At 37.8% G+C, this 16,234-nt stretch overlaps 1 protein-coding gene across 1 annotated transcript; it reads left to right on the top strand.

Annotated features, from left to right (window-relative positions):
- The first annotated feature begins 2,432 nt into the window (after positions 1-2,432).
- On the top strand, positions 2,433-15,987 carry LOC138331296 (uncharacterized). Its single transcript, XM_069278820.1, has 6 exons — positions 2,433-2,475; positions 2,942-3,231; positions 9,279-9,467; positions 12,047-12,193; positions 13,193-13,343; positions 14,632-15,987. Exons 1-6 carry the CDS (start codon positions 2,433-2,435, stop codon positions 14,892-14,894), a joined length of 1,083 nt encoding a protein of 360 aa, XP_069134921.1. The 3' UTR covers positions 14,895-15,987.
- The last annotated feature ends 247 nt before the right edge of the window (positions 15,988-16,234 follow it).

The raw sequence follows: 16,234 nt of genomic DNA, 5'->3' as shown, positions 1-16,234 counted from the left end.
AAACGATACTCGGACGGACGGACGGACGGACGGACGACGGACGCACGGACGCACGGACAGAGCCCAAATCAATATCCCCCGCAAACGCGTTTCGCGGGGGATAACTAAGTGATTACATGATTATGTGTTTACATCCAAATATAGTGATTTCTGTGACTAGCTAGTTGGTATATGTATTTGGTATATATACATGTAATTAGCCATTTTGACGAAGATCCTATTTTCTCCGTGTTATATTTATCTTTTCTGAAACCTGAATCAGGTAAGTATAAATTTATAATTCTACGAATTTAGCCGATCTGAGCTGATACAGGATTAGACGGTTAGACCGATTGAATTGGTCAATTCGGATTATATTAATATTTATATTTATAAACCATGGAAATGGCAGATTTATAACTCATTTCAGTCCATTATTTCAGATATTTATAGTAAAAAAGTACACAAGTGCAAATCAAAATGATATGCATCAATATTAATAACATTTTAGAGTCTAAATATTTTCAAATAAATCAATTTTCCGAAAAAATGGCAAGCAAACTATTACCATATTTGGAAGTAAACACAGAATCACGTGATCACTAATTATAAAACTACCCATAATACAATTCTATATTTCGGCCAATTGCATGAATGAGGTTTAAGCACGTAACTTGTTTTACTACGTTTTTACTGCAAAAATAGATGCAAATATTTATTTATGAAATTCAATGTGGTTCCCGACTTTGGAGGTAAAACCACGTCCCGGGAGGATCTTTAGCCCAAAGTTTGAACATGGCCATTATGACTTAATAAAATTCCTTGAATGCCTTTGTATCAGTGTAGTGGGGGATGTAAATATTTACGATACAATGTATGTTCTCTCTCAGTTTGAGGCTTATCTTTTAACTTAAAGAAAATCAAGTCTTTGTGTTAATAAAGTAAAATGTACACTTTTATTTCTAATATAAGCCAGTTTTTTTTTTGGCTTTGTCTATGAGCTCCGGTGACTCTACCAATATATGCATTCAACCATGACAAATCCAATATAGACAATGGCAACATAGAATTTCTGTACCTTTGCCTGTGTTATACAGAGTATGCGATGAACAGCATTCATGAACGGAATGCATGAATTGGACAACTATCTGTAAATTCACTTTCATGTCCACCGACAGTGATGGAGGGATATTACTTTCTCAATTTTAGAAGGACATTTCTTTCCAATGTCTAATGTGGTAAAGAAATGACATATGAAATTAAACTTACAATTTAGGGGTTTGTTTGAAAGTGTCTTTGCTAAAATGATCACAATGATTTCCTGGCCAGTTTAAAACAGTCTGTGCCCCCAAAACGTTCATTGAATTGAGAAGATTTAATAATTTCGACCTCTCTAGGGACAATCTTGGATTTATTGGGAAAATACTAAATCATTATCTTCATACCATGTGCAATTTCATTCAACAAGCCAATTGGATTTAGGTAAAATTCTGAAATATTGTTGAAACACTATCAAAATATTTGAAAATTTAAAGTCAAAAGTAATGTTAAAAACAACAACTAGGTTTCAAAAAGCGGGAATTGGAGTTAATGCTGTAGATAAGTGTTAAATGACGAATTCATAATAAGGAGCAAAAACTCGATCTGGGATATATACAGAAATTCTGTTGATATCTTTAATTCCGCATCAATATAGGATTAAATTCTCTTCATATTCATTGTGTGTGGGTTTTTTTTATTTGGATTTTAATTTGGATTAAAATCATCTTAAAAATGGAATATTCCAGCAGGTTGTGTGTTGTGTGGGTAACATAATTATGGGATTATGCATGGAGACACACCCGTATTGTGTAACTCTTCCATAAGTTACCTTTTACTGTCTTATAATTGATAAGTGACTGTCTTATATGTATTATTTTACTGGAATTCAGTGAGTTTTAGGCTAATTTCGGAATCTGTCATGTGTACGTCATCAACAAAGTTTGTTTGGGAAATTCCATTTTTTTTTCTGCCTGCGCATTCGAACTCGACATGTTTACATTTTTTTGTAGCTCTGTTTATGCTCTGTGAGTCGGGGAACATCCTCTTATACGAGGGGCTTTCTGTTGTTTTTAAAAAAAAAAACATGGAAACGTTGGGCATTTTTCATTAGCGGATATTTTCATAAGGATATAAGCTCTATCATACAGCAAAGTTTGGTACTTTATGATGATAATTTTACTCCCCAAAGATTCCCACACAATAATATTTTCGTTCCCACGCAATAATGTTTCGTTCCGCACGCAATAATGTTTCGTTCGAACGCAACAGTATTTCGAACGCAATAATATTTCGTTCCCACGCAATAATAATTTCGTTCGAACGCAAAATAGTAAAATCCAAAGTCAGAATAGTTTTCCCACGAACGCTTGTTCTACAAGAAAAATCTTCACTGATGCAAACGCTGTGTGACCATGATTTATCAGGAAGATGGCGCCCGAATCCGGACAGATTCAAGTCTGTTTCCGTTATTCGTTTTAATATTACTTCAACAGGCAAATGCTTGTAACACATGGATCAAGCGTCTGATTCAAGCGTTCTTACTTCATGACTATCCCGCACGAAACTGCAAGATGGCGTGAATTGCTTATGAAACTAACTGCTACGACTCAAGCGGTGTAGCAATAAAAGAGTCGAATAACGATCAAAACACTGAGTTGATATTGCTACTGTGACGTCATAACCGGATTGATATATTCTAAAACTTTGAGTTTTTCAGGACGTCCACGATTTGTCTGCCGAGCATCTACTGATGGCGAGGGAGGGAATAGTAAAGCCTATCACTAACGCTTACATTAAAATCGGGCAATATTCCCAGTGCTCTTAAACAAGGAACTATTACCCCAGTATACAAAAGGAAAGAAAGAAAGCTCGAGGCCAAGAACTATATAGAGGAATTACCATCACTGCGATCTTAACAAAGGTACTAGAGGCTCTCCTACAGACTTTCATACGCCAAAAATCGAGCCGATCCAAAACCCACTCCGAAATGGATTCGCCTCTCGCGCCTTGCCACTGACGTGTGCCACCATACTGGAGAAAGTATTGCGTGAAGAGTCGGATAGTAAGAAAGTGACCTACGCAGCACACCTGGATGCCAAGTCAGCCTTTGACGTTGTTGACAACTGTTTACTGCGGAAGCTATTTGCTGTAGGCGTGGATGGGAAAATTTGGACAGTTTTCCGAGATCTGCACAGCAACACGGAGAGCCAGGTCAAATGGAACGGAATAGTCTTTGAGAGTTTCGGAATCATCAGGGAGCAAGACAGGGAGGCCTGATGAGCACCGACCTCTACAAAGTCAACGATCTTGTCCAGAGAATACAGATGATTTGGCTAGGAGCGAAGATTGGACCAGTGAATTGCTCGTCGCCCACATGTGCAGACGATGTGACCCTCCTCTGTCATTAACCCTCGCATCTACAACACCTACTCAACCTTACGCAGGACTACAGTAACCGTGAGAGATATGTTCTCCAACCCAGCCAAAGAGCTACCCTGACATTCGAACCAGGACGTAAAGCTGTACCTGTTGAGGAAACCTTCAAATAAGGTTAAGAAAAGGTCCAGACGCAGTCCAGAGTTATCACTTGGGAATGGCCAGAGACACCAAATCTTCGGTAGCTGCCTCAGTAGACACTAACATACAGAAGTGCCGTCGACGTACACACAGTCTTATAAAACAACGGAGAGAACGGACTAGATCCCATCTCATCGCAACACCTGATAGTCGTCTATGTAATCCCTATTCTTCTCTTCGGTTTGGAGGTCTGTTTACCATCAGGAACAAATCTGAAAAGACTCGAGTTCTTTCTAAAGAAGGTACTCAAACAGGTGCGCTCACTACCCGTCACAACGGTTGATGCGGCAATATACATGTACATTCTTTCCGGCATCCTCCCAATTGATGCTCAAATTCATCGCAGGGCGCTAATATTCTTTGCTGTGAGGTTAGCCGATAAACTGAGGAAAGGCTTGCTCTGAGAAAGGTGAAAGGTTGGAAATAAAAAAAAGCTAGTTCATTGAGGTGAGCAATATCCTACAAAAGTACGAACTGCCGGATCCACTGAGCATCCTAGAAAACCCACCTACCTCCTTTGATGGAAACACAGGCCGTGTGCTCCATTTGCGGATTCGTACCAGTTGCACTAAAGTGATAAGGCACCGTAAAATGGAACGCGCTTGGATTTTTCCATGACGGCGGCACCCATATGAAAGATACGCTTCGAATATAAAAGCGTAGTATTTTCGGTGTTAACAATGAAATTGATATAAAAATAATACCTACATAGTTTCAGCACACATTGAAATAAACGATTCATGTAATTTTATCGGGTATAAATACGCTCTGCCTTGTTTTCAACTAAGAAAACATTCCGGTGACAAATGAAGAATCTAGGTTCCGCCATCTTGGATACAAGTGGTACGCTTCTGAAAACGAACCTGTACATGTTGTTCCGGTTCGGTTCGGCTGGTACAGCGCGTTCCATTACAAACACAGCGGGTTCGTACCAGTTGTATCTGCAAATGGAACGCATGGCAGGTTACCAATGCCGTAAACAAACACTGGACAGGGGTAATACTACAACAATCGGAAACTAATTCCACACTCGAGCACCTCGACCTACAGTCTTTTAAACCAAAATCAGCTCATCACATACTACACACCCGTCCAGGGAATGCCAGGAACGTCTCCTTGCTCCACATGACACTAGACTTAAATAGCAACGGTGACCTATATACTACAGTGTAATAGGAAAGCATTTAATCAAAATGCTGTGTCGGCTACCTGTCTGTTGTGTAAGACCGAGGACAAGAACAGAGAACATTTTCTTCTACACTGCCAAGTGTATGTATTTGATGTAAAGTTAGACAATGCACCTGTCCTTGTGCGAATAAATAGGTCACTTCAAACAGGCAAACAATTACTCCAGTTAGAACGTTATATCATCTGAATCACAGCTGCGTACATCCCTAAATGATGACCGGGTAAGAAATATATCACTATGCAACATATTCAAAAATACTGTTGCACCTCCAAAGGTGTAAAACTAAATGATTGTGCATGCATCTCAACATTGCTTGTCCATTATTTGTCACAGGTGAGTGAACACCTGTGCAATACCTGAAGTGGGATGTCCCATTTCTCTAATAGGGTACGCAAGGTGTAGTGGGTAGTGGTATGATGGGTTTTAAGTAGGATAAATTCCTCAAACCTGCGGGCTCGGTACTATCCATTCTCTCTAATAATGGACAGGTTTTCGGAAATTATCCCTTACATATGTGGGGCAGTTGCTAGGCATTGACAGCTGGTTGACGGTGTTTCTCCGTGTACTCTTCCGGCTTTCCCCAAGAACAAACCTTGGACTCTCGTCCCAGATTACAAAACTGAAGTTGTCTGATGAAAATATCAGCCGTTCCCGAGTACTGGGCCCGTCCCACGACTACAACGACGATAACACAGACAAAGGAATAAACCGACCGGAACCTGAAAAACCAAAACCGACCTCAAAGTCAATTTTCTTTGCTAAATATTGTCGGATTTAAAATTTAAGATAATATATTATTCTGAAATTAAGATAAATATTTCATCTTTGAAACGAGCCATTTACTACGCTTCGTTGCACTTGAGAACGTTGTGCTATCAACCGCGGATCTCTGACTATGCGCGTTAACATTTGGTTATTTATTCGAAATTGTTATGGAAGTGATGATGAGTGGAGGGCTGAAATTGGTTGCGGGTTCCAAGTTCCGTTTAATAAATGTAATTTAATTTATATATTGCATGAATTCTGTGTTGTAATTTGTTTATAAGCCATCACACATGTTTGTCTGTCCAATTGAATGATTTTCATAGCCAAACATAAATCTCACCTGATGGTTTTCAAAAAATTACTCATGACAAAATAATATTTTTTTCTAAATTTTAATTTTATTTCTAATACAGTTAATGTTAGACTGCTACACGTAGCTTGGTATAAACGTTCACTGCGTTCCACTAGTACTTTCGCACTATTCTACATTTTAATTAATCGCCATTAAACTATGAATATCGAGGACAGGTGTAGGCGGTGTCAGTTTTAAAACTCACGATCAAATAACATTAGATTACATGCTTTCACATCGTGTTCGTACGGTACTAATTAATGTTATTTTGTGGACCATGCTCGATCACTTTTGGCCTTTTCTCATTACTAGTTGAACAAAGTTTGTTCATGATGCTGTTTAAATATGAATTTTTATCGATGTGAATCAACGAACCGTAGGGATGAGGCCCTTAATGTATGTTTTTATAATAGAAATCGAAAAACAGTATATCAACGATCTTATTATAAACAATACCGTAGGAACATAATATGATAATGATACAGTGGTGCTGATAAATAATACAGGTCGATAATTATAAACTACATAGACCTGAAACAATTAGAAAAGGGTTTAGGTTAGTGGATGTCTCATTATAGATCAGGAGAACTGAACATCAACTGTAAGTATACAAATAATTCGATAATGATTTTCATAAATTCACATTTCATTTTGATATGAGGGAATACAAGACTGAACGCAAGGCCTTCATATGTATAAATGCGTTGAGTTATTAAACTGTTTTGGATGTAAACAAAGATATATTTGTATAGGTTTATAAATTTCAGAATGATTTGAAATGTTCTCAAATTTTCACTTAAACTCAAGAAGTGTGCATATCTAAAACATTTCATATTTTAAAATGACGATTTTTATGATTTAATTTTAATAAACTCAATACTATAAATATTAAAAAATTCAGATGCTAAAGGGAAGTCAACTGATTCAGCTTGTAGAAGCATGCCTCATTTTGACCTCGATAAGCGTTGTCCATTTACAGAACGGTAAGTCTTTATTTCCTCTTTACAGAGATTTTCTTTTCTTATTGCAAGATATTCATCGTAGAACAAATCGACTACTTTTCATCTTTCTTTCTCCTCATTTTTAATGCCTTCTGCTGCTTAATATTTTACCTGGTAGCTTTAATGTACTGACATCAATATACAATGTTGCTTAATTTTTACCTGGTAGCTTTAATGTACTGACATCAATATACAATGTTGATTACCTGGTAGCTTTAATGTACTGACATCAATATACAATGTACTTTTGGATTTAAGTTAGACGACTGTTTTTGGCCATATATATGAAGCAGGATAGAGTGCCTTGTGTTTTCAGCAGTATGCTGCCTCATGAAATAAAACATATCGTCCTTTGATAAACAGATACTGCTATGACATTGATTAAACTAACGAAAACGCTATTACAGTATGGGGTGCTCTGCTCAATGTCTTGAGTGTATATCTTGAGTGTGTAGTTCACTTTATCAGAAACTGAATTTTTGAACTTTATATTAGAAAAATTAATGTGAGCACCACAGCTTGTCAAGTGTACACGCACGATTCATTTGTGTCTGAAATGTAAATACAGTACCATGGCGAGATCAGCGAGAGAAAAATACAACTCAATCTTAATTTCTGATTGGTTTTGAAAAACATTTTTTTCTTTTTTTTCTAAGATTTTCTGTTCACCTTTTATACAATATTCCTGGTAGTCAATTATATCGTTAGTTTGCTTCACTTTATTGATAGGAATTGAGAAATATACGTTTTATTGGACGGTTATTTGTGTATTATAACTGTAGGTATGAGAGTTTATTGCATGAGACCAGGCCCTAAATTATTTTCTCGGTACAATTTTAACATTTGTGTGTCCGTGTTTACTTAAAAAAGTACCAACAGTGGAATTTGCGTTGAAAATATCACGCAATTTCAATGTATGGAGAATGACTTGCGCGTTTTTTTTCCCAAAAATAGCGATGATCGTAGAAGAAAATAATAGTTAAATTGTCATAGTATGAGAGAAAAATACTCTTTAATGTTTGGACATGAAGGATAGGGAATCTACCATCAGGATCACAAACTATTGTAAAACCCTCGGCAAACCTCGAGTTTTACAACATTTTGTGACACTCGGGTAGTATATCCCTATCTTTCATATCCAGAATTGAATGAGTCTTAAAACCTTTCACCTCCATAAGACTTTGTCGAATGTGTGACAGCTTAAGAATCTAATCTCAATGGATAACGGTATGGCTAATATAACGTTGTTGAGTCCTTGTTAACGTTATAACGGACTTGATATATCGGTCGATATTTTCATTTGTATGATCCAATGTATTAGCATTCAAATGTACGCAAGAGATGTTGCTATTATAAAACGTTAGAATTGTACCTGTTGCCCCTTTTGCATGATCGTAAATGGCGACTTTATATAGAATCTTATGTTTTCTCTTCTTACTAACTAACTTCGTTTTTCCTAACGTCTCTCTTGACATCACCTTTCTTTTGGCCTTCTGTTGAGCAATCGCCCCTGTGAGGTAGGCTCTAGGTCATGTCCCCTGGCCGAGACACATCAAAGTCTATAAAAGTGGTAGTTTCTGCTCCTGCTTAGCGCTTAGCATACAGAAAGTAAGACGACTGGTTTGTCCGTTTTCAGTATAATGTTACCGGCTTGGGCGTGTTGCTTGGTGTCTTGGTAGCATGCTTCAGTGATATAGTACTATAAAAAGGCAAGAGTTGCTCTATACAATAAGGCACAGCATGAATATACCACAGTCTCCCAAAACCCACGTCCGCACTCAATACACGCAACATACCGCATATATGGGAGGCTGTCCTTACGTGACCCTGCTGTTAATAGGACGATAATTAATCAACTATTAAACAAATATAAACGCCTCTAAGAACTTGTAAATATTTTTTTCTAAGTAAAACAAGTAAACGATTTCATATTTTAGAGCGCTTATCATGTGACACTTGCAGCAAGACACATAATATCAAACATCCCATCAGATCACATTATACTGGCAACGGGCATACGAGTCGCCCTGTTCACTTTATACTGACCGCTGAACAGAAGCAGATACTTTATTCATCACAAATATGCTTCGTCTATATAAGAGAAACACTCCTTAATGATCTTTGTTTTCTTTGCTGAGAAGTCAATTGTTTTCCTAGAATTCACTTTTGATCTAATACAGAGTTTTAGAACATATACTACGCTAACAATCTATGTTATCTCATTTTTGACCATCGGATACTATTTAGGGATTTTCACCAAATGGTAAAAAGACCTATTGTTTTCGTTAAGTTTCTTATTCTTATTAATATTATTACCTCATTTTTGACCATCGAATAATATTTTCTTATGTTATGGTTGTTTTGAAAAAAATAGTGGATCTTTAAGAGATTATTATTTTTCATTTTAGCGCCTTGTGACTCCCCACTAGTGACGGGCCCACTCGGCGTAGAAGATTTCGACCTGACGACAGATTTACCTTATCACCCTGACCCACGATGTCACCCGAAGGCTGCCAGAATGAATGCCCCTTGGATGCACGGATTCATCGGCCCGTATCTTCAGGTAATAGACACACTTTGTTATATTCAATGGAACATTTTGGGGTTTTTCCTCATAACTACGGTTGTAGTACTGGTTTATATCATGCAAAACACTCATGTCGTCTAAGGCTGTATTACATGGCTACCCTTACAATACACTCATGTCGGCTGAGGCTGTATTACATGGCTACCCTTACAATACACTCACGTCGTCTGAGGCTGTATTAATTACATGGCTACCCTTACAATACATTCATGTCGTACACTCATGTCGTCTGGGGCTGTATTACATGGCTACCCTTACAATACACTAAGGTCGTCTGAGGCTGTATTACATGGCTACCTTCACAATATACTCACGTCGGCTGAGGCTGTATTACATGGCTACACTAACAATACACTCACGTCGTCTGAGGCTGTATTACATGGCTACCCTTACAATACACTCACGTCGTCTGAGGCTGTATTACATGGCTACCCTTACAATACACTCACGTCGTCTGAGGCTGTATTACATGGCTACCCTTACAATACACTCATGTCGTCTGAGGCTGTATTACATGGCTACCCTTACAATACACTCATGTCGTCTGAGGCTGTATTACATGGCTACCCTTACAATACACTAGTCGTCTGAGGCTGTCGTCTGAGGCTGTATTACATGGCTACCCTTACAATACACTCACGTCGTCTGAGGCTGTATTACATGGCTACCCTTACAATACACTCACGTCGTCTGAGGCTGTATTACATGGCTACCCTTACAATACACTAAGGTCGTCTGAGGCTGTATTACATGGCTACCTTCACAATATACTCACGTCGTCTGAGGCTGTATTACATGGCTACCCTTACAATACACTCACGTCGTCTGAGGCTGTATTACATGGCTACCCTTACAATACACTCACGTCGTCTGAGGCTGTATTACATGGCTACCCTTACAATACACTCATGTCGTCTGAGGCTGTATTACATGGCTACCCTAACAATACACTCACGTCGTCTGAGGCTGTATTACATGGCTACCCTTACAATATACTCACGTCGTCTGAGGCTGTATTACATGGCTACCTTTACAATACACTCACGTCGTCTGAGGCTGTATTACATGGCTACCCTTCACAATGCATCATGTCGTCTGAGGCTGTATTACATGGCTACACTAACAATACACTCACGTCGTCTGAGGCTGTATTACATGGCTACCCTTACAATATACTCACGTCGTCTGAGGCTGTATTACATGGCTACCCTTACAATACACTCACGTCGTCTGAGGCTGTATTACATGGCTACCCTTACAATACACTCACGTCGTCTGAGGCTGTATTACATGGCTACACTTACAATACACTCACGTCGTCTGAGGCTGTATTACATGGCTACCCTTACAATACACTACACGTCGTCTGAGGCTGTATTACATGGCTACCTCAATAACTCAGTCGTCTGAGGCTGTATTACATGGCTACCCTTACAATACACTCACGTCGTCTGAGGCTGTATTACATGGCTACCTTACAATACACTCACGTCGTCTGAGGCTGTATTACATGGCTACACTAACAATACACTCACGTCGTCTGAGGCTGTATTACATGGCTACCTTCACAATATACTCACGTCGTCTGAGGCTGTATTACATGGCTACCTTCACAATATACTCACGTCGTCTGAGGCTGTATTACATGGCTACCCTTACAATACACTCACGTCGTCTGAGGCTGTTTTACATGGCTACCCTTACAATACACTCATGTCGTCTGAGGCTGTTTTACATGGCTACCCTTACAATACACTCAGGTCGTCTGAGGCTGTATTACATGGCTACCCTTACAATATACTCACGTCGTCTGAGGCTGTATTACATGGCTACCCTTACAATACACTACGGTCGTCTGAGGCTGTATTACATGGCTACCTTCACAATATACTCACGTCGTCTGAGGCTGTATTACATGGCTACCCTTACAATATACTCACGTCGTCTGAGGCTGTATTACATGTCTAGCCTTACAATACATTCATGTCGTCTGAGGCTGTATTACATGTCTACCCTTACAATACATTCATGTCGTCTAAGGCTGTATTACATGGCTACCCTTACAATACAACCTCGTTACGCCGCAGCATCAACAAAAAGGCTGCTTTCTCGGAAAAATCGAACGCCGATTTCAAACCCAGGCTTATTGCAAATGACAAAAATGGTAGGAGTTACGTTAGAAAATCGCGCGATTTTCCATTATTGTAGACTCCTTATTACTTTTAAACGATAGATGAAAAAGCCGACTAAAAAAATCCGCTAAAAGATATTTAATCTATTTTTGATATATGATTCACCTTTTTCACTTATTCACACCTGACATATCACAATGGACTGGTCTAGTCTTTCATTTAGAGTTTGAAAACTGTCTGGTCCAATAAGCGTTGCATATTTAACTTAAGGTATAATACATTCACATTCAGTCAAAGCCACGCTGGAAAAAGTTTCGAAATAAAAGAAATAATCAATAGTATAATTCATTGGGGGCATTTTAACTCTGATATATTCTTTGCACATTGTTCCGTTAATATGATTTTTTACCTTTCCTTCGTCAGATAAGACTGAGAAAACCATCAAAAATAACAGGATTTATGATAAGCGGCAGATCGGGATTCAACTTTTACGTCAAAAGCTATAATGTCAAGTACAGTAATGATGGTACTACATGGAGTACCTTAATGGATGCCAATGGATCTCCAAAGGTGAGTCAGGAGGTGTTCCGAAAGTAACGCTTTCCTCGTATTTTCTATAGATATTTATATATATATATAACATAGTTCCTAGTGTGATTGTCATCTCTGTCGCCATTTGTAATGTAGCATGAAAGAGAAAGAGTGGGGATGGAGGAAGAGAGAGAGAGAGAGATTGATCAAAATATTTTGTGATTTCAATAAACCTATGCTAAATTACAGGGTGGCTTAGTGGTTAAGCTATTCGCCTTTCACCTAGTCGGCCGGGTTCAGATCTCCGAACGTACGTGAAAAGGTCAGGGGTCACCTGCCCGATCACGTGAGATTTCTCCGAGCACTTATAAGTTTCCTCCTACTCTAAGACCCCTCGCGCACTTTCATTTGTGCCATCGAATGTGATTTGTATTAGTTGCATAAATTGTTTCATAGTCGATGTAGAATAAAACGAAAGTTTTTATTTGAATTACATTACTAAGCTGTGGCTTCATTTCTTTCGAAAATAGACATATTGCTTTATCATTTTTTCATGATACATTTGTATATACAAATTGTTGAATATTAATATATATACCCTGCAATCTCGATAATAAGCCTGAATCGAAAATTGGCCGGTCTTGAAAGTAAGCCTTGTATTTCTTAAATCTATCTTGAAAATGATGTGGCTGTTTTGAAAGTAGGCTGCACATGGAATTCTTGCCAAGGAAATGTTCAATTTAACGTTCTGTAGTGGTGTTACATATATACATGTATACATCAATTCATATTTGTATAAATTATCGAATTTGTTCATGAACTTAATTTATATTTTGTTTTGGTTTAATTGAATATACCATTTATAAACTACAATGAAATGTTTCAAAAATAAGTCGGTCTCGTAAGATAGCCTTACAATATAAATGACTTCGACAGGCTTGAAAAAATGACGGTTCTGAAAATTATCCCGGGATTTCCCAATAAGAATATAAGCCGCGGCTTATTATCGAGTTTTCAGGGTATTCTCTTTTCCCCCAGATATTCACTGGCAACACCGACATGTACTCCGCTGCTTCAGCAGTCCTTGAAACCGCAATCAATGCTTTGTACATTCGCGTGACTCCAGTGACATGCACCAGCCATTGTGGTTTACGTTTTGAAATTCTTGGCTGCCAACTTCCACTGCAAGGTTGGTATTGTCGCAAAATAGATGAAAACATTTACGGATATTAATATAATCTAGTATACATTTTAGATATCGAGGTCAAGGGATTAAGAGAAATTATGGCATTAGCAAAATAGACGTCAATTATTTATTACATTGTCAGGGTGAAATATTAGGGATTTTTTTGTGAAAATATATGTGGTATTTTACTTGAGTGACAACAGTTTTTACAAGTTCACTCAATATTCACCAATCAGAACACAGCATTTTCAGAGAAAACATCATTTTGGCAGTAAATGTAAAGCAAAATTATTAGGGCCAAGGGATTATAAGAAATTAGTCAAACATATTATATACAAATTCTGGTGTTCCGAAATGGTGTATATTGAAACATGTTCAGTATGCCAGAAAACATTGAACAGGGTCTTAACTAATAATATGTGATATGTGTAACACATTGATTGACATATAAGATAATATATATGACAAAACATTGCTTCATAGATTTAAATGTCTCGTAACAAATAATTACATATAGGCAAGTGTTTGTTCTTCTATACATCCTAAATACCACAGGGATTACTTTTACTGTCGTTATATTCACCCCTTAACCATCTGATAGTAAAGTTGAAGGCAGTTCATGAGAAAATCTGACCAATCACAGGCCTGCAAACAGGCCTGCAAAGACTTCTTTTGAAAATTACAGAGGATTTCCTTTGAATCGAAAAAGAATCGAATAACGGTACAGTGTGGCTGACTGTATAAGCGTTGCTTTGAAGTTGGGCGCCGCTCTCCCTGTAATCTTTCATGAAAATATCTGCAGGTCTGTAATTGTCGGTGCTTTTTCCTGAACTACCTTCAGTTGTACTATGGGATATTCTAGGGGAATATAACGACAGTGATAGTAAACCTTGAAATATCGAGGACCCTTTCAGCAACGTCAAAAAACTAAATATGGTTAACTTATTAATTACTGGGCATTACAGACTCTGTCCTTAAACAAATACTATAAACCGTCATTCTTTTGTATTTTCGCGAATTTCGCGATCCAAGTCAACTCGTTACATCATATTTATTGATTTTCGATTCACTTTGAAACGTCGCAAAATGAAAATCACGAAATTTATTAGCCGCGACAGAAATTTGATTTACAGTATACTTTATGTAAGAAATTTAAATAAATCACTTTAGGTCATGATGACTCACGTTGTAACTTAAATATATGACAGATAGATATATTTATGCAGAATGAAAACTGCTTTAAAATTCCCTTAGTATTGTAGTACTGTTACACATACTTTACTGACTTTAGGAAAACAGACATGCTGGAAAACCACTGGTGCCACTGGAATCCCAACGTTTGACGTTTTTAGTACATCAAAGACGGATACGGCCCAATGTGGAAAGAAATGTCACAAAGAGGACGCCTGTGAAGCTTTTACGTTCAACCCTGAAAATGGCCAATGTGAAGGTCACAGTCACGACAACTACGTCATGGTCACCGCACAACCATCGATAGTCGCCGGTAAACAACACCCTTCCCTGATGTTTGTGAGACGGGAGACTTGCCCATGACGAGATTAACAGTCGTCTGTGGTGAAAATACCTCGATGTCAGATTATTTTACAGTACGTGTGTTGATAAATACAAATGTAGTCAGACTGCTGAACATAGTACACTAACTACTGGCCTGCAGGGATTTCCTTTGAATAACCACACTGTACCGTTATTCGTTGCTGAAGATAAACTGATTTGCCATGGCAATTTCCTGTTTTGTCCTGCATGACCTGACAGAAATATAAAAAACAGTACCTATGTCTAAATGCATTTCTCAAAAACCATGCAAATACTTTAGAAGTAGTTTGTCTATGTGTTTATTCAAATAGCTTGATAATAGTTACCATGGAATCTGGATTTGTCAGTTATTGTAAACGCCCGATCGTTTGTACGCCAACAAACTATATATTAAGTTTAACCCGCAGTTCAATGCCGATGAAGCCTTGTCTATATGATTAAATATTTTTAGATTAATCTACTCACCTGCTATCAAAAGCCACAACACTAGCATACATTGATAGACTGGCCACAATGACGTGGTCTTCGAGTGACTGTAATGATGGCTACATATTAGTTTTCTGAGCAAATAATGGAACTTTTCAATTCGCTTTTTAGAATAGATCAACACTTGCACATCTAGTTTCTTTCTTATAGTATACACGTTACACGTCGTTAAATCCAACATGATACATGTTATTGGTAGAGTGACCTCCAATGTTGTGTTTTTTAATTGATGAATGAATTGTGACGTGTTATTGTAACCGGGTAAGAAAAGTTATTACATAATAATAAAGAGTTCGTAATAGTCATGTAGTGACATACCTCAAGAATCGAAACCTATAACACAATAGTCTTCATTCTGAATGCATTTAAAGTAGCTTATCTCTACCGTTTTGCTCTGACGAAATTTGTAGCCAACATTTGGCTCGGACGGAATTGAAATACCGTTGTACCAATCGGACGGAATTAAAAAAAAACCGATATACCACGATTACCCCCGTGCAAGAGTGACGTTAGGAAAAACGAAGTTAGTTAGTAAGAAGAGAAAACATAAGATTCTATATTTAGTCGCATTTTACGATCATGCAAAAGGGGCAACAGGTACAATTCTAATGTTTTGTAATAGCAAGATCTCTTGTGTACATTTATATGCTAATACATTGGATCATACAAATGAAAATATCAACCGATATAAGAGACCATTATTAAATGTCCGAAGCTGTTAAAGCCCCATTATGTTTTGGGGTGAAAAAATATCGCCATAAAGTACCAAACTTTGCTGAATAGTAGAGCATATATCCTTATGAAAATATCCGCTAATAAAAATTTCCCAACATTTCCATGTTTTTCAAAAACAA

Source organism: Argopecten irradians, chromosome 9 (genome assembly GCF_041381155.1).
Source record: "Argopecten irradians isolate NY chromosome 9, Ai_NY, whole genome shotgun sequence".
NCBI classification, from domain to species: Eukaryota; Metazoa; Mollusca; class Bivalvia; order Pectinida; family Pectinidae; genus Argopecten; species Argopecten irradians.
This window is presented reverse-complemented; position numbering and strand designations above follow the sequence as displayed.